The 25898-nt window shown below is 41.2% G+C and overlaps 1 protein-coding gene across 3 annotated transcripts in view; it reads left to right on the top strand.

Annotated features, from left to right (window-relative positions):
* Positions 1–25898, top strand: part of nhsl2 (NHS-like 2) — a 222671-nt gene that overhangs the window by 159249 nt on the left and 37524 nt on the right. For all 3 annotated transcript variants that reach the window (XM_022200981.2, XM_051944089.1, XM_051944090.1), the window contains exon 3: positions 24472–24614. In XM_022200981.2, coding sequence (XP_022056673.1) covers positions 24472–24614 — 143 coding nt within the window. The remainder of the gene's footprint in view (positions 1–24471; positions 24615–25898) is intronic.

Here is a 25898-nt window from a genome sequence, read left to right as displayed (position 1 = left end):
ATGAACTGGCGGTTGTTCAGCCCTCTGCTTTTAATGAAGTTTATGGTGGACACTTTTAAATAATTTCACTTTGTCGGGCATGAGAAGCTCCGCGGTGGCTACCAGGCACTCCTTCACAAACTCTCCTTCAGCATGAGGTTTCAGCTTCTTGGCTATTAATTCACTCACCACAAAACTTGCACGTGTAATATTCTCTCTGTCAGTCTGTGGTTGTCTAAAAGCTGTTTGTTGCGCATCCAAACTCCGACGAAGAGTGTTAATTTTATCCAAACGCATTTGTCCTCTCAACTCCTGGAGTTTAGCATGTTTCGAGCTGTAATGGTGCTCGACATTTGCCTTTTGCATCACCGCCAGCGCCTCGCCACACACAAGGCACACTGGCTTGCCTTTCACTTCAACAAAGAAAAAGTAATTTGTCCATTTTTCCTGGAATACGCGGCACTCTGCATCCACCTTCCTTTTCTTGACAGTCGCCATGATGCATCACTTGTCTTGTGTCAATCACTCCGGCCCAATGCAATGACACGTACATCACATGTTGTATTCACTGACCCTGACGTTGACTCGGACACATCTGTTTTTTCTCAGAAAACTATTGCCTGGCAATTTTTCCGCCCATAATTTTTTATTTATTCATATATGCATAAATGAAGATATAAAATATAAAAATTGTATTGCATTGCGGGCCATTTGAAATGGTCTCGCGGGCCGTATACGGCCTGGAGGCCGGACGTTCCCCATCCCTGCTCTACAGCAACGTCCAACCATTTAAGCCATTCCCAGGTCATCAAATACTCCAATTTTGTCCAAAATTCTGCCGTGTTTCAGTGTCACTGTCACATGTTGCATCAATATTTGACTCCAGTGGATGCAAAAGTTTTTGTTTTTTTTCCAGTTTATTATATGCCGGAGGTCTTGTGAGTCTTGGTCTTGTGAGTGTCTCAAATAACTCTTTGCTGAATCATTGACAGGTTCGTTGCCGTTTATAATATGGAGAATGACAGAGTTCTCAAAGGAGAAGTACAAATGCAACAGAATTTATAGTGAAGACACTCAGAAATTCCTTTCCATTGGTCAGTATATGTTGATGTAACCCTGTGAGAGATATAAGAACTCAAAACCCCTTTAGGAGTGTTAACATATCTTCTCTGGTTGGCCTTCAACCTTTTGACCCTTTAGACAACTCTTCAGAAATAGTTCCAAGATACATGCACAAAAAAAGAAACACATAGATAATAAATGACAACTAAGAGCTTGTGATTGATTTTACTTGAACTTAAGTCCCAAAACTTTTGGACTTAAGTGTCAGAACATTTTTCTGTCACTTACTTTTATTATATTTTGTGACTTCAAGTTTTATTTCCACTTGATATTTGGTTCCATTTCCGCACTTGGTTAGTTTTACAACCAAGTTTCACAACATGAACCACGTGTTACAAGGCAAACGTCCAATAATCCGCTAGAAGAATCCAGAGGAAGTTTGTAGAATCTATAAACGGCAGCAAAACTTGTTGGATATATTATTATGAAGTGATGTTCCACTGAACCACAGTTTTAAATCTAAGGAATCTACACCAGGAGAAGAATAGGTCAAGGGTGATGATGTTTATACATCTAAAATCCAATGCTACAACAAATCTGGTAAAGGGCTGAGGCTTTGCAACTTCATAGCACAACAAAATCTGCTGCAATCCATAAGGTTATATGTATACACTCAAAATTGATCTAAATCTGTCTGTCTGTCTGTCTGTCTGTCTGAAAAATTAAAACATTTAGCTACAGACTCATGCTGTCTGTTTTTGCTGTTCAGACTTCTATAGGTCTATAAAATAACCTAGTGTGTTGAAAAAAGATGCTATAGTGTTGAAATGTGACACTAAGGAGTCCTGATGTAGCTGCAGTATGAGATTGCTGTTGTTCCTGACAGTCCTGATCTAAGAAACTTGTCGTATTTAGGCTTTTAAACAAACCACTAGTGCTGTGTTTTGCTCTCCAATACACATATAATGATTAATTAGACTTTTTATCCAGTTTCTTTAAGTTAATCCGACTTAGACACTCTGAAGCTGTGGCTATTTGTGCTTGTGGTGCAGATTACGAATAATAGCAGCCTCACAAATGATTGTTCCTCTCCAGTATTTACATACATTTGGTTTCGTGGCTCCTTCCAGCTTGTGCTGTACTTGATTTGATTAGTGAAACTCATCAAAATGGAAGAAAATTTTGTTATGTTGCATGCAAAAGCTTCATTATTCCCAATGTTCTGCAGGGAACTTTCCTAGCTTTGCCACAATATATGGTAAAAATATGTAATTTATGTTTAAATACGAGAAAAAAAAGTTCCTATTATGTGTCTCCAACAACTGCACAATACAGCTGAAGCCTTCCAATAAGATTGACATTTGAGAAAGTACACTTTGTGATCAAAGTTTTCCCTTTTTTGTTTGCTTTGCTAAAATATCCATATGCTGCTCTTTGGCTGTGATGTATTGCATATTTAAAGGTCTGTATTGTCCTCCACTGAAGGCGGATGTGTTTCGTATGGGTTTGATAACAGGAAGAGTTTCACATCACTTTTCTTTTCCTGCACATTTAAAGGTTTCTCCTCCTCTGCAGACGGATTTACTGTGTTTTCTGGCCCGACTTGTATTGTGTGTGTTTGGGTTTTTCTTCATTAATCAACAGTGAAATATTCATAATATTCCTTCCCATTAACGTTGAACTTTGTATTTGAAGTTTAGTTTATGTAATCCATTACTGCCAGACTGGCTATTTGCACACTCGTGCTTTGCAATTTTATGATAAACCCATTAAGCAACCACCTCCTCGGCACTCAACGTATTTCACTTCACTGCAGGTAACTGCTTTGTATGAATTCACACATATTTGCTGAATCATTTTACCGCATTCTTGTAAGTTTCAATAATACAGATGTGTATATGTGAGAGCTTGATTTTATGCAGCAGTTGGAATCTCCATAAATCTGCTGTTTCTAAATGTTTTTCCTCTTGTATTAACATCACACTAATGAAGCTCCCGTTAAAGAGGGAGTTTTCTTCTCTGAAGGAGGCGACAGTCTGAACCGGATAGTGAAGTTCTGGCAGCTTGTGTTGGCCCGTTTCCCACATAAGAGACTTTTATTTTGGTTTGATTTGGCAGCTTAAGACTGGATCTGAGATGACAGCGTGTCAAATGTTGGTGTCGTACTGTGTCGCTTTGATTTCGTGAGTTACTGCAGCAGATTGTTCTGACAGTGTGAATAGATATTTAGTGTTTTTAGTGTGTTTAATAGGTAAAAATTAGCTTTATCTGGAATCTTAATGCATTTATGTATTAATTTAACATTTTAAATCATTAATTTCAATGCGTTTAGCATGTTTTTAAAAAATGATCAGGATGGATGATGATAAAAAATTCCATTTTGTTATATTGCGTTGGCTTACACAATATCGCAGATGAATACAGACTATAATGAGATAGATGTTAAAATGATGACATATATATATATATATATATATATATATATATATATATATATACACACATATACATACATGGCATACCATTTAGGTAATTATATATATGATAAAAGCTTGAATATATTGAATGAAAGTCGACATATATATAATGAAAGTGTCATGAACCGGTGAGCGAATCCAAGCAGCAGGCACGGACAGGCGGGTGAATTAATAGTGAATTAAAAAAAAAAAAAAATATATATATATATATATATATATATATAAATAACAGAAAACTCTTAATCAAGGAAGGAAGGGGGAATAACAGAGGGGAGAAACTAAACTGAACTGAACTAAGGGTGGACCCGAAGGCCGAGGTAAAAGCTAAACATAAAACTAAATTAACAAGGGAGGAAACTCACTAAAAGTCCGGAGAACGGGAGACAAGGTCAGCGGGGCAGAGCAGAGGGAGCCGGAGATGAGGGGCGTAGCGATGGCCGAGGAACAAATAGTCCGGGAGCAGACGGAGGTGGGAAGGCAGAGCCAGCAGGGTAATCCAAACAAAGTGAAGCGGAGTCCAGGTAGTGGCGAGCATGTGGTGAGAAGCATGAGGCATGAGGCAGGGCGTGAAGCAATGATCCAGCAGCACGCTGTTGGCAGAGCCGGGCTTTTAAAAGGCGCTGTTTGTAAATTTGCAGCACAGCCGCTCTACATTAGATTGATGAGCCAGATCGCAGGAGCAGGAGGAGGCGTGACAGTACCCCCCTCGAGGTGCGCCTCCCGGCACACACTGGACCAGGTCGGGGTGCTGGCGGGCAACTTCGGGACCGGCAGGGATCCAGCAGGAGGGACCGCTCTGGGGGGCGGCCCGAGGGACGGGTGGGCTGGGACCGGGTGGGTGGGAGGGACAACGTCGTAGGACGGTCCAGGGGCTGGACAGACTGGAGCCAGAGAGGCTGGAGGGACCGCTCCGCAGGCCAGGCTGGAAACCGGCTGCTGGACTGATGAGGACCCTCCGGAGGCCGGGCTGGAAACCGGCCACTGGAATGGCGAGGACAGGGTTCTCAACAGGATTTTTGTTCAGCGTAACGGCAGATCCTCCTGCACGTGCGCACATGCACGTGCACGCGCAATAGACAGGAACAGGTCAATCAACGTCAGGAAAGTACGGCTGAGGTGGGGAGACATAAATTAACCTAGATAGGCACCCAGTCGATAAAAACAAACACACCTGGCGTTATCTGTCAAAATAACAGTGTAGCAACCCTAATCACACTGTTAACCCTTCCTGTTCGGCCCCCGACCGTGGTCAGGAAGCCCGGGGTTAACCCCCTTCACTTCCTCAGCAGCCGTAGAGGCAAAGACACAGGCGCCCAGCCGTATCGAAGAACACTGCAGCCTTTATTGTCTATCAACAGTGGCTGAACCGTACACCAAAGCTGCAGGGGAGGCGTTTCGCCTCACCAACGCTACGGGGGAGGCGTTTCGCCTCACCAACGCTGCGGGGGAGGCGTTTCGCCTCACCAAAGCTTTGGAGTAGGCGTTTCACCTCAGCAAGGACTCGGGGAGGCAGGACGCCTCGACAAGGACTCGGAGGAGGCGGGACACCTCGACAATAGCTCGGGGAAGGCGGGATGCTTCGACAAGAACTCGGAGGAGGCGGGACGCCTCGACAAGTACACGGAGGAGGCGGGACGCCTCAACAAGGACACGGAGGAGGCGTTATGTCTCCTCAAGGCTGCCGAGGGGTTGTTAGGCCCCTTCAAGGCTGCCGAGGAGGCTCTACGTCCGATTAAGGATTCGGGGGAGGCGTTTTGCCTCATCAAGGACTCGGGGGAGGCGTTTCGCCTCATCGAGGACTCGGGGGAGGCGTTTCACCTCGAAGCTGCAGGGGAGGCGGGAAGCCTCCTTAAAGCTGGAGGGGAAGCTCTTAGCTTCCTCAGGGCTGCAGGGGAAGCTCTTATCTTCCTCAGGGCTGCAGGGGAAGCTCTTATCTTCCTCAGGGATGCAGGGGGAGCCGTTAGCTCCTTCAAAGCTGCAGGGGAAGCTCTTATCTTCCTCAGGGATGCAGGGGGAGCCGTTAGCTCCTTCAAAGCTGCAGGGGAAGCTCTTATCTTCCTCAGGGCTGCAGGGGAAGCTCTTATCTTCCTCAGGGATGCAGGGGGAGCCGTTAGCTCCTTCAAAGCTGCAGGGGAAGCTCTTATCTTCCTCAGGGATGCAGGGGGAGCCGTTAGCTCCTTCAAAGCTGCAGGGGGAGCCGTTAGCTCCTTCAAAGCTGCAGGGGGAGCCTTTAGCTCCTTCAAAGCTGCAGGGGGAGCTTGTAGCTCCTTCAAAGACGCCGGGCCTGCAAGGTCTGGAGACAGGGTGATAGCTCCCACAAGGACAGGAGACGGGCCGATGTATCCCACAAGGACAGGAGACGGGGCAATGGCCCCCGCAAGGACAGGGGACGGGGCGACGGCCCCCGCAAGGACTGGGGACGGGGCGACGGCCCCCGCAAGGACTGGGGATGAGGCGACGGCCCTCGCAAGGACTGGGGATGGGGCGATGGCCCCCATACGGCCAGAAGACTGGGCGATGGCCCCTACAGGGACAGGAGAGAGGGAGGCGGCACGGGGCCCCTCCTCAGCTGGGAGTGAAGCGGCACAAGGCCTATCCTCAGCAGGGAGGGAGGCGGCACGGGGCCTCTCCTTGGCTGGGAGTAAGGCGGCACGGGGCTTCTCCTCAGGAGGGAGTGAGACGGCGTCGACCCGCTCGGAGACAGTGGCGGCGTCGACCCGCTCGGAAAGTGAGGCAGCACACAAGGCCCCTCTAACACTGCAGGCGAGGTGGCATGGGGCCCCTCCAGCACTGCAGAGGAGGTGACACAAGGCTCCTCCAGGGCAGGAGTAGGGGAGCCACGGCGTCTTCTATGGAGACCGGATTTTCTGGCAGGTGGATCTATGGTCAACGGGGAAACAGGGCCTGGTTGGCTGCCAAGGGAGCCACCGGAGAAGGAAGCGGCAAGCCTTTCTATGGTTGCACAAGCAGCCTCGAGCCCCTTGAGGTATGCCACGATTGTTTCTCGGGCCCCAGGATCTCGAGAGAGACCCGTCACAGCCAATCCAGGCAGCCTCGAGGAGCCTCAGTCCCCATCACACCGAGACATTCAGCCCATCTCTCTATAACTGCAGAAGCGGCCACAGAGACACTCGCGGCCGGGAAATTTAGAAAAAAACTAGAGCCTGCTGGGTTCTGATTTGGCTGGATCATTCTGTCATGAACCGGTGAGCGAACCCAAGCAGCAGCCACAGACAGGTGGGTGAATTAATAATGATTTAATTTAAAAAAAAAAAAAAAAAAAATATATATATATATATATATATATATATATATATATATATATAAATAACAGAAAACTCTTAATCAAGGAAGCAGGGGGGAATAACAGAGGGGAGAAACTAAACTGAGCTGAACTACGGGCGGACCCGAAGACTAAGGTAAAAGCTAAACATAAAACTAAATTAACAAGGGAGGAAACTCTGGAGTCCGGAGAACAGGAGACGAGGTCAGCGGGACAGAGCAGAGGGAGCCGGAGATGGGGGGCGTAGCGATGGCCGAGGAACAAATAGTCCGGGAGCAGACGGAGGTGGGAAGGCAGAGCCGGCAGGGTAATCCAGACAGAGTGAAGCGGAATCCAGGTAGTGGCGAGCATGTGGTGAGAAGCATGAGGCATGATATATATATATATATATATATATATGTATATATATATATATATATATATATATATATATATACATGTGTGTGTATATATATATATATATATATATATATATATATATATATATATATATATATATATATATATATAAGCTCAAGAGGAAGCTTCCTGTTGATAAATAGTTTTCTTTTTAAGTGTGTTTGTGTGCAAGTGTGTGTGTGTATTTGAAAAGAGAATGATTGGCCAGAGGAAGGACCCCAGCACTCGGTTGTGCGTCGACCAAATCAATGTCACTAATGTAAATGAGAAGTGCTCCCATAAACTCCCTCAACTCTGGTTCGGATTCTTTTTTTTTCATTTTCCCCCAAACAAACATATTTTATATAAGATATATGTGTGTATATATATATATATATATATATGTATATATATGTGTGTGTGTGTGTGTGTGTGTGTGTGTGTGTGTGTGTGTGTATTACAATAATAACAACAATCTCTATTTATATTGTACTTTTTTTTTTAAAATGTGCTCAGTTGAAGGGTTAAAAACAGCAACATAACAGGAATAAGACAACATTAAATCAGAAAATGAGAGGAAAAAGGCATAGAAATCCACACATGTATGAAAGTTTTTTCCTAAAAAAGATTGACATTTTTACTCCGCCAAAGAACATGAACAGTTATGTGACGATTGGCGTACATTTGTCTGTCTGTTTGTCTGTCCGTTAGTAACATTGCTCAAAAGCGCAAATGGATGAAATTTTCAGGGAAGGTCAGAAATGACACAAGGACGAAGTGATTAGATTTTGGCAGTGATGCAACTTATAGTCTGGATCCACGGAATTGATTCTGTATCATTGTGAGATAGCAGCACATTGTCACTGTAACCATGACACTGCGTCAGCTGCCTGCTTGTGATCACATGATTGCGATACTACTACAAATCGACCACTGTGGACTTATCAGGACTTACCCGTCTGAAATGATACAACTGAGCAGCCTTGACGTACAGTACTGCGCTCTGAGTGTTTTTCTTGTTAAAATAGTGATAGATCTAGCAAATCTCATGTTACCAAACAAGTCATTCTAGAGTTTTAGCACCCTTAGTGACCAATCACTACTTTGTAAGGCCTTGAAAGTCAACAGCAAAATTTCCTGATTCAGATGGCAGCATTGTGAAACAATTGGAGGAAAGTCTGAGCAATTTCTGTGTGCAGCATATCCAGAAATGTAGACAGGAAATAAAGAAAAGCCCAGACACTCTGTATAGATCCTCAAAGCAGAACAAAGAAGATAAAAAGAAACCTCAGGTGTGGAAAAAAAAAAAAAAAGACTGAACAACCTTCTTGACCTGATCATCAAAAACAGAGGTCAGAATCAAAAGGAATCACAAATTTCTATCAGTTTTCTTGATGCCGTTTGACTTTCAGACAATCTGACTGAAGGAACTGAATATCTGAAGAAATATAATTGTCTAAATGTGGGAAAAAACAATTACTTTCATCGTGCAAATATGATTAGAGCTGCTTATTTTGTGGTGAAATTGTCAAAAAGCAAAATTTTCTTTGCAGTCAGCAAGATTTATGCACATATTGGGATTTATGTTGAGAAAAAGCAATTATATTACATTTTAATTCATTTATTGTTATTTTACAAGAAATATTGACATTCATTTGGTGATAATACTTAAAAATACTTCACTTGCTTTCACTTGTACAAATGTCAATTGTAATATACTTTTGGTAAATCTGTTAACTTTAGTAGCACATTAGTTGATTCATTTTTATTCCTGTCTCAATCGAAACACTTGGATTGCGATTTAAAAGAACAGCTGTATGTCAAAAGTAAGAAATATTCATTTGAAACAAAGCAAGAAAAGAAAATATGACACACTGAATTTGTGTCTACTTTTAGCTTTGATGTTCTAAGTACATTACATCATTTACATTAAATTAAACTTTTATTTTAAATATAAGCTAAAGTAACATTAATCTACATTGTTGTTATTCCAACAACCAGACACAGAGCTCAGTGATGTCAGAGCTGACTGGACTCTCCTACTAATCACAAATGAGAAGTGAAGACCTCGTTAAAGAACTAACAGTCGATGGTGTTATTAGATGAACATTCAGTTCTCCAGGTTGATGTCTGAGCAGTTTAATTTTACCTTGTTCCTGTCGGCTGATCAGAAGGTGCAGAGAATTGCTGGCCGAGCAGCAGTTTGTAAGATTAGAGGAGAGTTTGTGGGGAGCTGAAGGATGAGAGGCTTTTCTTTTTTTAATCGCCGCTCCTGTCGTTCTTCCTCTGAAGTGTTGTGTAAAAAAAGAGCCTTCCGCTAATTCAAAGCTGCACCGTGAGACTTTGCATGTTAATGGATCCAGTTTGAGGTAACTAGAGGCTGAATACACAGAAATCTTGTTATATTAGTAAACAGTTAGACTCGTCACTGCTCCAATTAGGCGTCTGATATTTGTGAGGAACTCGGTTAATAATCCTCTCCTGCACATGGTTCTTACAGTTTCCAGGATGTCGTCTCCTTGATGTGACTCGGCCTGCAGGAAAACCCTCATCCGTCCAATCACATCTCCTCACTGAAGACTCCCTTTGAATAAATGAGGATAAGAGGTGGCTCAGATCCACTTCAGAGCGTTTGATCGGCGGAGAGGTTTGAGACACCGACGCACACTCTGACACCATCAGTGTCGGCCAACAGCTCTCAACTGTCGTCTAAGCCGCTGCTGGTCATGCTGCAGATCAGAAGCTGAGAATGTTATCCAGCACATGAAGCCACGTTCTAGAGATTAGCTTCTTGTAGATGCGTGTGTTGGTGCATATATACGGTGCTGGGAAACAGTATAGTACAGAAACCTTCTACATTTGTGCGCTTACCACACAAATAATTCAATACTAACCTCGTGTTTGCTTTTTAAAATTTTTGTTTTATTCTTTATAATGTTATTACTATGGCTTTATTTGGATCTTATATGGAGATTGAGCTTAGAATTCAGATTTTTGTGCAGGAAATAAGTTAAATCAGTTGAATGCTAACCTCTTGTTGGGGATGTCATCGTCTCTTTTGGCTACAGTTTTGTCAGTTTTCTGGGTAACCAGCAGGTTTCAGATCATTATATGTCTTCTAACTTCAGTAACCTTCCTAAACTTGGCTGGTATTTTGTAGTTTTTCCTCTTTGTAGTCCTGCTTTTCAATAAGACCTCAGCCATCTTCTTTCATGTCAGCCATCTTGCTAGCTCACTTCTGACTTCCATCAACCTTGTGAGCCTTCGTTTTCATGGATACCATTGACTAAACCACCTATAAAAACATTCTCCACTAATCACTCGGTAGGAGAATAAAGGCTTTAGACTCTTTTTAACCCTCAGTGGTGTCTCACAGGTTTTGATTTTGAACTCTGAAAGAGCGTTTAGACATGAATGGCTCTTATGTCGGACTTTGCTTTGGTCTCTTTATTTAACCCCAGACTGACTCCATGAAAATAGTTGTTTACGGTTCCTGCAGCATGTTTGAGCTTGTTATCCCGCTGCAGAATGAGTTTGATCTGATTCCACCCTCCTGGTTTCAGGCTCTAAATTGGCTGCAGGGGTTGGTATTATTGAGCTCCAGCTCTGTTGTGAGGCTGTTGAGGTCAGAGCTTTGTGAAGGCCACTCACATGCTGACACCATTTCATCTGAACGCAGAATTCAGCTTTCTGCTTTAAAACAGTGTTTACAATCGGGTTTTTTTAATGGAGGTCGACGGTATCTTTAGTGCTCAGAGCTACTAGTGTCTCAGCTGTCTGTGCTTTTATTTCATTTAAACTCAAAGCCAGAATTAAACTCTCTTTGCCATTTACCTTTTAGGACCTTTTTTCTCTTTCTGCAGATCAGTAAACATAATTTTTATCTCACTGCATCTTATCATATCTCTTTAACAACCTTTCCTCACCACAAAGAAAGCAAAGGTGGTTTGATACGACCAACTGAACTTTAAAATGTCATAGCGACCCTATAATTGTGCCACGAGGAGCTCAGAGTTGATGCAGTCGATGCAAACAACCCGATAAAGTTTCCCTGCCTGCACTAACTTGACTACAGAATGTCACCGTGGCTCTTTAATTGTCTGAGCCGATGCTAACAGTGATGAACTGAGGCCGATAGGGTTCTGCTGTGGTCAATACACATTACTGAAGAGGTGCAGCATCGATCAGCTGATACAGGAGGAAAGGTTTCCTTGTTATAATCTCAGTTTCTGTGTTCACTATTATAAAAATGTGACTCCAAGAAATTAGAATTTTAAGCCTTTTCTTAAAACACAAGAGAAATTTTGGATTGCTTGACGGTGTCGACTGTTTCTAAATGTCTCCGTCACCCAAATCAATTTGTAATTTTATTACAAATCAATAATGTAATTTTATTTAAATTACCAGAACTCCAGAGTCCCAGGTGATTCTCCATGACACATAATGTACATGTCAATTTAAACGCCTTGTGCAATATTATGCAAATGGTTTGTTAACACAGCATTAAATTAAAGCAGGCGTTTAGCATTTTGGACACAATTGGCTCATGAACAGAGAACCCAGACGAGTCCTTGTTGTCACACTGAAATACAGCCTGCAGCAGAGCCTTTGACAGCCAACTGAGTCTTTTTTAGGGATTTATGGCGCGTTTGAACTTTTATTACTGGGTGACCTTTATAATCGGGGAGTTTTTTAGCTTTTGAACCACAAAATATTGCCTTTCTCTTCAGTTAAAGAGTCGGTTCGGCCCACTCGTTTCTTTCTTTTTCCGATTTCCTTTCTGCGGAGCTTTTCTTTGGAGTGACACCTCTGTGAATCAGGCAAGACAAACTTGCCTGTCTTGTTTCGCTCCTTGGAGGCTTTTTATTGTTAGAGAAGTTTGCAGAAGTCTGACACACTTAAATGCTGTGATTCAGGAGCATTTGCATCTCAGCCAACCTGCCAGAACCTCATATGAACCCGACACTGATCAAACACAGGGCTGAGGCGACAGCAGCTTCAAGGTACTTGTGGCGGAGAAGTTTAAATCTGTAGAGGGCTTTAAATCTTGACAGTTGTTGTTCGAGGGTCAGAGTGTCCTTGAGCAAAGCACTTTGCTCGCTGCTGCCCTGGTGGAAGCTGAGCAGAGATGGAGGAACGTCATATGGCACTAAACGGCCAATTTCCCCACAGCACTGTAAATAGACGTGTTTTTCTGAGCATGACTGGGGCAGCATATTTTATCTGTAATTACCAGGCGGCTGTCCACTGCAGGAACTCGGGAGAAGCACATGGTGGCGCTAATGTTTATAGGAACAGTCCCTCTAACACATTTTAGCTTTCCTATTTCCATTGGGTTGTAAAATGTTCATCAATTATTTAATTGCAGTTTAGCAGATCAGCCACAAGAAGGTCATGCATATCAAAATTATATTAATATTTGCTGAAGTACCAGGTTACACCACCAGATGGACACTCTTCCTGTTTATGTTGGAGTGCTGGCAGTTCCATGTTGGTTAGGGTATGCATAATTGGAAGGTTAGTTCATTTTGTGTTGTTGATTAATTAATTTGTTGACTGATAAGGTTGGCTTTTATCGGTTAAGAAATGTTTTCAAAATTTGCATCCCTAACCATAAAGTTTAACTCGAGAGTCAAATCATCATTTTTAACAACAGCGGTTGCACCGAAGTGCTTTCTACTCGTATAAGAATATGACTGATGCTAACAAATAACCTGACAATATGAGTATAACACCGTACAATATTCAGAATTATGGAGAGTAACTTGATTTAATTTTGAACTGAAGTTACAAAACTCCATCGATATACATGAAAACCTAGCAAATTTGTGGATTCCCTGGATCGCCATTGAGCAAGCTTAGTTTTTTAAATGCCATTTTATGTGGGTTTTTGTAGTTACTGGAAATAGAACAGTGGAGGTTTGCTGTGTCAGACTATATGGCTTATTTGACGTTGCAGATGGCAATGGAGATGAGGAAGCTGCCACATTTCAAGGACTTTAAAAGGGTAGAAAAATGGTTTATCCAATCAGCACTGAACCTGCACAGCAGTTTTTCGGGGCTACTCAGAGCCCTAGAGTTGGTGCTTTTACTCCTCTGCAAACAGCCCTGAAAGAGGTTGTAGAGGTACAATCCTTGAGGTTAGAACACGCACAAAAGCAATGTTCAGGCTGAAGTGTATTCGATAGAAAGTGGCCTGTCATTTTTAAAGTGTCCCACCCATGTTTGGTAGAAAACAGACACTCTGTCCCTGTCTTTGCTGACTCATGCTTCTGGCAACCAGATCTGCTGGATTTATTACACTTTTGGACCAAGGATAGTTTAAAAAAAGCAACTTACATCAGACGTTGGATCCTGTTGGATTCCTATATGACTGCAGTCCAAATGCACTGTTTGTCAATCCAAATTTTTGTTCTGCTGCACAAACCATTTCCACAGAGGGTTATAATACCGCCACAACATCATCTTTTAATTGGCTTGTTCCCACAAACTGGAGTCAAATCAGTGCAGGTGATGAAGTCTTCAATAGTAGGTTTTCTGTTTTTTTTCTATGCTTTTTCTCACGCTGATGCCCCAGAGAGGGGGAATAACTAAAAGTAGCAGCCAGAGTTGTGGAACCAGAATGAGAATTGAGGAAATAAATCAGGGTGGGATAAAATTCCTCTGCGCCACTGTCGTATTATCCAAACTAATTAGTGGGAGATGTCAAGATGCAAGTTGTGTAGAGATACCTCAAGCTTCGAGAAGTGAATGGAAGAAAGATTGCAAAGTAGAACTGTGCTGCTTCAACTGGCACCAATATCCACTTCCGTTCTAAAGTTTGGGGTCACTTAGAAATGTCCTTATTTTTGAAAGAATAGCAGTTTTTTCAGTGAAGATAACATGAAATGAATCAGAAATACAGTCTAGACATTGCCAATGTGGTGAATGACAATTCTAACAGGAAACAGCTGATATTTAATGGAATATCTACAGAGGGGTACAGAGGCCCGTTTTCAGAAACCATCACTCCTGTGTTCTAATGGTACATTATGTTAGCTAATCGTGGTGAAAGACTAATTTATTTATAATTGATTAGAAAACGCTTGAGCAGTTGTGTTAGCACATGAATAAAAGAATGAATTTTCATCAAAAACATGAAATTGTCTGGGTGACCCTAAACTTTTGAATGCTAGTGTAGTATCTCCACAACGTCATCTTTTAATTGGCTTGTCCCCACAAACTAGAGTCAAATCAGTGCAGGTAATGAAGTTGTCATTCGTACAAATTCCCTCTTTTATTCTACGATGTTTCTCACGTTGATGCCCCAGAGAGGGGTAATAACTAAAAGTAGCAGCCAGAGTTGTGGAACCAGAATGAGAATTGAGGAAATAAATCAGGGTAGGGTAAAATTCCTCTGCACCACCGTCGTCTTATCCAAAGTAATTAGCAGGTGATGTCAAGATGTAAGTCGCGAAAAGATATCTCAGACTTGAAGAAGTGAATGGAAGAGGCTTGATTAAAAAAGTAGAACTGTGCTGCTTCAATTGACATCAATATGTCTTGACTGGGCTTAATGTACATTGCGCATACTGTCAATAAATCATGTCTTTAATTCAAGTTAATGAATCAAAAACTGTCTTGTGTTCTGCACCAGCTATAAAAAGCCACCAGCTAGTCCACAAATATTTCTTGGATAACTGACAGGAATTACAGCCAGAAAGTGCGTCTGTACAAAACAAGGGGGCCTGATAATTGGATCAGGAATCTCCTTGCGGTTTTCTCATGACCAACGTAAACTAGGCCGCTACCCGCCAAGTGTGTCCTTCTAGGTCACGACCGTCCTCTTTCACGGTGCGCTGTCTCCCACAAACACCGGACTGATCAATTGTGCATGTTAAATCGCAAGGACGAAGACATGACATGAATGTCGTTGCATGCACACAAACACACACACACACACACACACACACACATACACACACACACACACACACACACACACACACACACACACGCGCACACACACACACACACATTAGTGGCGGCGGTGTGCAGACAAACAAGGCTGTGGTGAAAGAGGGGTATTGTTAATATCTGTCTTCCCCCTCGTCTTCCTAGAGGGGGAGAATAGGGAAAAAAGGGTGACCCAAATTTGACACGATCGGGTGCATAGCGTCAAGGATGGTTGGGTTTATCTATTAATGGCTGCACTGTACACACAAACATACACAAACACACGCATAATGCACATTTGTACACACGAGTAAAGCAGCAGAAAGGTCACTGAACTTGATTTGTGCAAATAATCTGCATATTAGCAACAAAATAAAAGAGGACGACACGTTTGTTCACTGACAGCACATGCACATAAACACCTGAATGAAAGATATGCATGCAAACGCACACACAATATACAGGTTAGTGATGCATGAGCGATCAGCCTGCTTGTCTGGACAGACGAAAGAGGGGGTGGGGTGAGCGTGCATGAGTGGGAGTGACCGGCATACCTTTACACCCCGAACACCAATAGCTTCCCTGCTCCCCCACTTCCACCCCTCACTCCTGTTGCTGCACTCAGCGGAGCCTGGCTGCTATCTGAAGCGTGGATCTACAACTGTTTACCTTCTAGCGCTGCAGTCTTCTGGATTCACCTTCTGCTGGTCAGTGAACACATCACAGAGGCTGTTTTCACACTGTTACAGGAGGGCAACATGCTGGTTATATAGATAGCTTCAAGTGTTACAAGGAAAGTGGTGAGAAAAGTGTCAAAAAGTGGAAAATCTACTCAGTAAGTAGTACGTTAATTTGTCATTATCAGTTCTGATACATTCATTTATTAGCAGCTCATATTTTACTGCAATTTAAAGTCCTGCACCTCTGTAAAAATAGAACAACCATGGCTAGAAGTGGCAAGAGCTCATATATGTTGTTTGTGTAGTTTCACAAAGTTAAATGGCATAAATCCTAAAAGAAGAAAAAACTAAAGTTGAATTTATTTTCCCATAAAAATGGTGACTCAACATGCTAAAGATATTTTACTGTTTTCATTTTTACATCTTCATCAGCTGTAGAAAGGCGTTTCACCATGCTGAATGTATCTTCCAACAACTTGCTCCTCTGTTTATGGTTTCTGAGCCATCCTGCATTTATTTTAGTGATCCAGTAGGTTTTGTTTTCTCTCTTCTCATTGTTTTGTGTCACATTTGTGTTGCACCATCTTGTTTTGTGGTATTCTAGGTCTTATTTTTGGCATTTTGGTTGTTATTTGGTTGTTTTTCTGTCTAGTTTATCATTTTTTATCACACTGTCGTGTTTTTGTTGTTATGTGTCTCATTTGTGTATTTTTTTGGTCTGATTTTAGTCACTTTATGTCTCATTTAAGTAGATTTTGTATCTTTTTGTGATGGTGTTGTCTCGACATACTGTAGATATTTAACTGCTTCCCGCTTCTATAGACTTTTTCTCTCAACTCTGTGTATACCACTTCCAAGCCATGCTGTATTTATTTTAGCGCTCAAGGATGTTTTATTTTACTCTAATTCTCTTTTTTCATCTCTATTCTGTAAAGTGGAAATACTGCCTGCAGTTGCTTTCAATAACTACAGAAATTTGTCAGCTGCAGCTGAGAATGTTTTGCTTTTCTTTGTTTTTTTCAAAGCGAATATGTAATTGAGACATGAAGAACAAAGTGATTTTGCAGAAATATCACATGGTTTTATGGCTGCTGGACAGAGCTTCAAATGTAACATGGAAAATGTTGGAAAAAAATATCAAAAAGTAAAAAATCTACTCAGTAAGTAGTATGTTAATTTGTCATTATTGGTTCTGATGCATTGCTTTGTAGACAGGATGTTGTTGGCAGTTAATCCTCTTGACTATAAGCAGTTTCTGGTTGTTTTTTACTCACTGTGGCTCAGTTTTCAGTCCTGCACCTTTATGGAAACAGAACAACCATAGCTAGAAGTGGAAAGAGCTCAGAAATATCTTATGTGCAGTTGGACACAGTTATAATGCCATAAATCCTTAAAAAAAAAGAAAAGAAAAAAACTAAAGTTGAATTTCTTCGCTCATAAAAATGATGACTCCATATACTATAAATATTTTACTACGTTCATGTTTACATCTTCATCATCTGTAGAAAGATGTTTCACCATGCTGAATGTATTGACCACCAACTTGCTCCATTTCCAAGCAGCGCTGCATTTGTTTTATCGCTCCCGTAAATTTTATTTTACTCTAATTATCTCTTTTAATGTCTTCTCTGCTCTGTGGAAACACTGCCTGCACTAAATTTGAAGAATTACAGAAATTTGTTAGCTGCAGCTGAGTGAAAATTAAGTTTTCGATTGTGCCATGGAGCGCAGATTCTTTTTGCTTTTGTTTATTTTTGGCAAATTTTGAATTAATACATTTGATTTTAAGCTGAGATTTGGTTATTTTTCCCAACAGAACCACACATCACACATGATTAGTTAAAGGACCATCCAAAATTAAAACCCCAAAGTTATTTTTCTGTTTTTACAGTTTCTAGCTCTGATAAATGGTGTAATTTTGGTATATATATTTTTAAAAACTTAGCATGCCTTTAAAACCTGCTGGTGGAACATGGGATTCAGAGCATTAAACAGCATGCAATTTCATTTCTTTGGTATAGTTTCGTCATCTTAATCTATAGCATTTGAACATATTTTCAATTTTGCTAGTGTGTTTTGCATGTTAAAGCTTAGTCTGTAATTCAGTTAACTACACTGTACAATTAAAATATAAGAAATACCTCATTTGTAGTGACTAAAAATATAAAGTGGCATCAAATGAAAATATTCAAGTTCCACTCACACACCACTAGACAAGCTTTCTAATTATAAGGCTTATTAATTGTTTTGGCTTTTAATGCTCAGTAAGTGATTAGCAATTGATTATTTACTCTCACAACAAACTTTATATCTTATTTTTCAGCACCTCTGTCAAAGAAAGTTTAAAATTTTTCAGAAAAGCGCACTAAAATATGTTTTTTTTAATGCCTTTTAGCTCTGAAAAGCTACAAATTACTCTTTTTACATCAATGTTTGTGAACTGATTACACAAAAAAATACTATGCTGATTAGAGAGCAGCTCAGTGTGTTTTTAAACTTTGGAGAAGCGTCTATTTATTAGAACTGGTCTGAGGCTACTAACCATCTGTTTATGCCGCTGGAACAAGTTAATAGTTTTGGATGTGAGATTAATCGGACATGTTGGATCCTATTTTTATCCTCCAGTCACCCACCTTCCAGTCCTGAACCGACTTCCTGTTAGTGCTGTTGGTTTTGACAGATTGTGTGAATTCATCCTCTTTTTCTCCACCTACTTTGTCTTTTTTTTTATTTCTTCATCTCCACTGAGCTGCTTCTTGATCACGTCTCCCTCCACTGCATCGACTCTTCTTCTCCACCTACATCTTCTTTTTCGACTTTACCCTAATTATTTTCTGCTTCTTCCAACTGTGGCCCTCCTACTTCCTAGTCTGCTGTCGGTTGATTTGTCATTTCTCAGCTCACTTCTTTATCTCTGTGATTATCTTCCTTGTAGCTCCTCGATGTCTTTGTGTATGTTTCTCCCCTTATTTTATTATGCTATTTCTTCTTGTACTATATGTTTTTCCTCAGTTTTTATTCCCTTTCTTCCTCATCCATCTGCGCCTCGTCTTCATTTTACACTCCTTCACTCCAGCTCTTCATCCTCTCGCTCTTCCTCTCCATTATCACTCTGTTTACCCCCCGTGTCTCCTGCTGACGCTTCACTTCTTCAGGCTACTGCAGATGAGATGAGTTTTGGCTTCTCCTCACTCTCCGCTAACCGGCTGATCCTGCGGTTTTTCACAATGCGGCAGTTGGGCCATTTTTAATCAATTATTTTTGACGCTGCAAAATCGACAGTTCCCCATCATGGGTAATATGCAAACAGCCGACTGCTTACAAAGTGAAACGCTGAACAGCTTCCCGAGGATTTGGCAAATGCAGCGGACAAACAGACTCTTGGTTTATCATGTCATTGCTAGCAGTTATGTTGAAACTTTCATGGCAAGCAGTCGTTTTGTTTCAAAGAGAGAATCTGACAGGCCTATAGACTAGCAAAGATACTATTCTTTAGGTTATTTCGAGGGGTATAAAATAATTTTAGGTTGCCCAGTTGTGAAAAAATTGTTTGGAAAATATGTGCATTTGCTCTAGAGCTAGCTTACCATAAACACTTGAAAGCCTCATCATTTTTTAAGTAGTAAAATGCACCGAAATAACCCCTTTATTATCAATATTTGTTAAATTCATACCAAAACTAAAGTCTTCAAGCTTGTGATTTTACATGGAGTTATTGGTGCAACTGTTTCTTGGTACTTCACCGTCGCCCCTTTTCCATCAAGGCAGTTCGAGGGCGTAATTTGAAACTAGTTCGTCACGTTTCGTTGATCTTTGCACACGTAATCCCCAACTGTAGGGGCCTCATTCACCTTCTACTGGCCTTGTAGGTTGTTTTCATCCTGTTTAATGACAGCAGAGCTGCAATTACCTCTCACAAAGAGAAGAGGAACAGAAGTCTGCAGTTGAAGGCTACAGGGGATGGAGGAAGTGAAGAGACTTTCATCCAAGAGATTTGAATTGAAGTTTCATCTCATAACATAATCGAGGGGGCTGAAAGCAGAGTGGTCTCACAGGCAAAAAATCTGAACTGAGTTGTATGTCATTTCTGTTATATTTTATGGTCTAGATTTTAGTGGCAAAGGGGTCTATCCCACAACCCAAATGTAGCTTTATGGTGGTGCTTGGAATGTTAGACTGTTCTTGAAAACACAAAACTTTGAACCCATTTGTCTCAAAAGCTATGTGAAGCAGGTTAGACCACTCTGCTGCCAAACCCTTCAATTAAAGTTTGATTTAAACTTTTGCTTTCCCTCACTGGTTTTCATGGAGTGTTTGGTAACCTCCAGCAGCTCCAAAACTAGGTGATTAAGTTTAGTAAAGAATCATGGTTTGGGTTATACGTTTGCCACATTACAAGGCATTGTTTTTTGTTTTGCTTTTGGGGTTTTCAGTGATTAGAATGGACGAAAATGGTCCTACTGAGCTACTAGAAAGTGGAAGAGGATCCTGTAACGGGTCAGGTGAAACTTTAGCAACTCATCTTCAGGTATAAATGCTAATGAATGGTCCGTTGATGAGCTACAGGCGATGGAGGAAATCAAGAGACTTTCATCCAGGAGACTTGAATTCAAGTTACATCTTATACCTTAATTAAAGTTGCCATCCACTAGTTTCTATGCCTTGTTTGGTCAACTATAGCACCAAAACTAGGTGGTTAAGTTTCATAAAGAATAGTGGTTTGTGTAAAACATTTGCCATGTTAATAAGTAAAAAAAAACCAAACGCTGTTGGGGCCGTTTTTGGGGTTGCCTTTGGTTTTTTTAGTGACGTGGAGAAGGATCCTGTAAGGGTCAGGTGAAACGTTAGCAACTCATCTGCATGCTAGTCAATGGTCCGTTGATGTGCTAAAGGCTTGGTGAAGTGTCCTGCAATATGATAAACAGGCAGATTGTTCTTATTAATGGTAAAAACAGACTGTAGGGCATTAATAAGCAATTTGTGGTGATATGAGTCGTGTTGTATCAGTGTTACTCAAACTGTTTGTGAGTTGGCGAGAGCCTGCATGATGCTTATTGCGATTAATGAGAAAGTTCTCGCGTGGGAGCATTAATGCCAACCAGATCGACTCGGTCAGAGTCTGCGGAGGAATGCTCGCCTCAGGCAGGTTGCTCAGTCAGATCTAAACCTCGCTGGCATGTATGTTTCCAAAAAGACTACCCAAACGTTTCTTAAAGGAATTTACACCCAAAACCATCAGCTTCTGAATCACCTAAGCAGCACCTCATCTGATCCTGTTCTTTTCTTCTCGTCCTCATGTTTTTTGTTTTTCTCACATATATTAAAAAAAAACAAATGTGCGGCAGGACACAAAACAAGCAGCAGCAATGTTTAATCCTGGTGAGAACCTTGTTGCTCCGGTTTCTCTTTGTCACAGTTTCACTCCACTTGAAGCATCACATCTCTGTGAAATAACTATCCTTGAGTTGATAAAACCTTTTCAAACTCCACTCAAAGTAAACAGTGGCTGAACTGGAAATGACAACCGACACGCGTTAGTACATCAACTTAATCCGAGCTGAAGGTTGTAAAAGGTTTGGTGGGTGCAGGCGCTGTCCTGCGTTTGTTCTTGGGTTCGGAGGCATAATTGCCGTCAGAATGAGTGAGATTTTCTGCTGCCGGCGCTTTTTCGTTCGGCAGGAGGAAGATGTCAACAGCAATGATCCCAAATGCCATTAAAAACTGCACCAACTCTGTGGGCGGGCGGAATGCCTACCCTTGTATAAAAACACATCATTATCTTTTTGTGTTTTGTGGCTGTGCTGCTGTATATTAATCTCTATTCATGAATCTATACTCCTGACTCCAAAACACACCCACGTCCGTTACGCTCCCCTGAATCTGACACCTGCCAAACATCTTTAGATTTTTAGACGAGCTTTACCGACAGACATGGAGCTGCGAAGTTTAAAAACTATCAGGCTGGAAGTTTAACTGCACAGAGTCCTGTAAAATTAATGCAGGATAATTCACCAGGTCTTATTTAATCACACAATGGTCAAAGTCAAAATCAACTTTATTGTCAATTCTGCCGGTGCAAACATGCAAGGCACAGTAGAAAAGAAAAAAAAAAGACAGAGACACCAAGAAAAGAGCAACGCAATGCACTGGATAGTGCAAGAGTGTAGCAAAAATACTGTCTGGTTGGTGTGCATGTAGATATATATTTACAGATGACAGTACAGTATATTTACAGATGATAATATATCATGACAGGTGCTGTCACTATCCAGACTGCAGACAGAGGATATTCCATACAAACATTGCATTTTTAAGCCTCTGTTTCTTCTATCTTGTGGTAAAGTTCCATTTGTCTTTGCCTCATTAGCTGCTAAACGCTCGTGTAGAGTGGATTATAAGGGTTGACCGCTGTGACTTGAAACGCTAATGAAAGTGATGAAAGTTAATCGAAAGTTGCAAAACCAAAACTATGAGCTGGAAAATGAAGGTGCCGACTTTAGCAGTAGAGCCAGGTGCATTTTTATATATAGGCAGTAATTAATACAATTTTAAAGAGCATATACTATGCACATTTACACAAGTATAATATGCTTTCATGCTTTAATCTTCCAAAAACATTATGTTTCTGTGCATTACTACAGCTTTACCTCTTGCCTCTTTAAACCCCACCTCCTGAGAAGGCCAGTCTGCTCTGATTGGTCAGCTGGAATGATGTAAACAATTCAAATATTAGTTAAGTATCCGAGTATTCATAGATATTCAGATTTGTGAGGATGAACATTCTTCATTTGAGGACCAAACTAGCCTCTAGTCCATCGTTATGTAAATGAGTTACATGGTGATGTAGATGAGGAACAGAGGAAAAGACTGGAACTCAAACAGGTGTTTCAGGCAGGTAAGGAGCAGAGTTTTCATTGACATGCACAAAACAGCTACAACACACTCAAGGACAGAAAACAAACATGATATGTGCTCTTTAAATGCAGTAAAATGTCTTTTTTTCATCTTCTAGTGGATCATAATTTTCTTGGAATTTCAGTTTTTCAGTTTAAGCATTCAAATTTATAATAATAGTGTCATGCCTTTTTTCCAAGACACATGCACCATATGCAAGTGTATGACTTTCTGATTAGTGAGGCTGCAACTAACGATTATTGCCAGTGTCAATTCATTTTCAAATGATTTTCTTGATTAACTGATTAGCTTGACCCCAAACTTTTGAACCTTTGAACACTAGTGTATATGTTCAGTTATTTGAAGATAATTCATCATTGCAGCTCCATTTATCATTTATTTAAGCTCTTTCATTCATCCCTAAAATTCAGCTTTGCCCTTCATTTGGTTAATTAACTAGTTAATTAGTTTTTTCCTTCATTTAACTGAGTTTAATTTAGTGTGTTTGATCAGCATGAAACAACCTTTGATGCCAAAAAACAATCTCATTACATTGAATTGCATCACATTTAAACGTCTTAAACTGATAAGTAAAATGAATTAATTGCAATAAAATGAGTGAATTTAGATTTAAAGTTTGATCAAACCCGCAGGAAAACACATCCAAACCCAAAGTATCTCAAACATCTCGATGTACACAGTGAATACTACATTTTCCAGATAAATCCTGCAATACAGTACTGCAGCTGGGGTGTCAAACATGCGGCCAGATGACTTTGTAAAGTGTAAAAATTACAGAGAAGACATCAACATTTTAAATAATCTCGAGATCTTGATAAGTTGTTTTGATCATAAAATAAAGTAGTGCGTTGTTTGGTGCTTTTGTAGATACACTGTGATCTGTAAGCTGCAATGTGTAAATGATAAACTGAAGCACGATATTGTTGAAATTGAACTAACTTTTCTTTAGAAATTTCAGGTTGTTCATGGCGTTTTGTAAAAACACATTTGAACATTTTCAGAATTGTACTTTTTTTCGCTAAAACAATGGGAAACATTAATTATTTATCGGTTGTTATGCGCTGATTTTTCTGATCACTTGAGATCAGATTGGGACTAAAATGAGTTCGACACCCCAAAACAAAAGGATTAGGTACAACTGTATATGTATGTATGTCAAGAATCAGGTCACAAATCCTCACTGATTTCCGCAGTATTTGTATGTATTGTGGTCGGTGTGGCTGTCGTTGTCGCCTGGCTTCTTGTGTCACTAGGCAACCACCGGGAAGGAATCCATATTGTCCCAGGAAGCACGTTCAACTGGAAACTCTTTACCTCAGTGATGCCGCCGTTTGGTGCGAGGAGGAAAGGGAGCTGGTCGGGGAGTGTGTTCAGGGTTGTGTGTGTGTGTTTGTGTGTGTGCAGCAGGAGAAAGAAGGGGAGGTGGGGGTTAGGAATCTGTTTACAATGGCCTGAGGGAGAGCCGGCTTAGCTGGCGGAGAGGGAGAAACAGTCAGATACCAAGAGACAAAGACAGACAGAGAGAGAGTTGTGGAGAAGGAATAAGTGGAAGAGGAGAAAGAAAGAAGGAACCAGAGCCCACGAGAGGATTTAAACTCTTTAAGGTTCCTCTGGAGAAGTTGCAGCAGGAGGGAAGCCGCCGGGTGATGCAAAGCAGCACCAGCAGATCATGCAAATACCTCATCTGGTGTGTTTTACTCACGTGCGCACGCAGAAAGACGACTCAGTCCCTCGGTTTTTTGTTTTTTTGTTTTGTCTGCAGATTTTGAGGAGCAGTTGTACGACACCAAGCTGACCGGTCAGACTTTCCGGCATCCGTCCTGGCACAGCTCCGACGACACGTCCACCTCGCTGAGCCGCTCGCCCATCTCCCTCAACAACAAGAGGCCCGACTTCATCTTCCTGGTAGCCGCACACACTCTCACATTTACACCGACGACACACAGATCAACAGACATAAGCCTTACACATTCTTGTAGTGATTTCTCAGCTTTGAAACTTGAAACCTACTGCACAAACTCACTTTGACTTCAGATTCCCACTAACTTGGTCGATCCCACCACCTCCATCACCTGGTTTGAAGGCAAATTGTCTTCAAATAGTCAATAAAACATTGAAGAAATCACTATAATTACATCTTTTGTTATCTGAGTGAGGAAAAAGTACAAAAACAAAAAGTCTTTTAATCTTTCAAACTAATCAAAACTTCAAACTAATCGTAGCTGAGTTTAAAATCATGATTTTTCAGTATGATCACTTCATTCAAAATGCTTCATTTAAAAATCACTAAAAATAAATAGTTTGCTCCAACAAGATTCTTTAAAAAAAAAAAAAAAATCTGCACTTTTAACCCCTCTAAACGCAGCAGGGTGGAAAGATAAAATAAAGAAAGAAAATAAAAATGCCAGAATTACACCATTTATCTGAGCAGGAAACAGCAAAAACCAAAAAAACATTTTAAATTTTCCGTCAGTCCCTGAAGCACTTCAATGCTACTATTAAAACTTTACCACATCTAAGCCTGAAATTGATGTATATAATCAAAATCATTTCAGTCTACATGCCAAACATAAACCATTTGTTGTAAACAGATTCTTTACAAAAAACTAAAATTCTGTAGCCTAGCCGCGCTAGACAACCCACGGCAACAAATTTAATTCTCTGCCAGGGTGGGTTTAGTTACCCTCCATAAGGCTCGAGGTTGGATGCTCCTAAAACTGGCCGGACCAATCACCATGAAGTGTAGAGTGAGAAGGCGGGCGTAACTAAGTGACGACAGAAGCGCGACGATTCTGACAGAAACAACCGGAAACAACTAGCCTAGCCACGCTAGACAACCCACGGCAACGAATTTAATTCTCTGCCAGGGTCGACAACAAAAACGACAACAGTCGTTGAGCTCCATTAGCACTGACTCTGAATAATCTTTCTGTTAACATGTCTCTAATATACTTGAGCTTCTCCCATTGACTGTATAAATAAGGCTTCACCGAACTACCGCATCCTCTGATTTCCGGCGCTCTAGGAGCCTATTCGTTGCGCTGATTGTTTGTATACCTACCCAATTTCTGCAGAGTGATTTGATAGACAACCTTTTAGCCCGCCTCCCTCCCTGTCAAGCGTGCCTAGACCCTTGCGTCTTCAGAGCATGGGTCTGAAGACGCGCTGTTTAACCTATCTGAAACCCTA

The sequence above is a fragment of the Acanthochromis polyacanthus genome, chromosome 23 (genome assembly GCF_021347895.1).
Source record: "Acanthochromis polyacanthus isolate Apoly-LR-REF ecotype Palm Island chromosome 23, KAUST_Apoly_ChrSc, whole genome shotgun sequence".
Taxonomy (NCBI): domain Eukaryota; kingdom Metazoa; phylum Chordata; class Actinopteri; family Pomacentridae; genus Acanthochromis; species Acanthochromis polyacanthus.
Note: the sequence above shows the minus strand (reverse complement) of the source record. Positions and strands in the feature narration are given on the sequence as shown.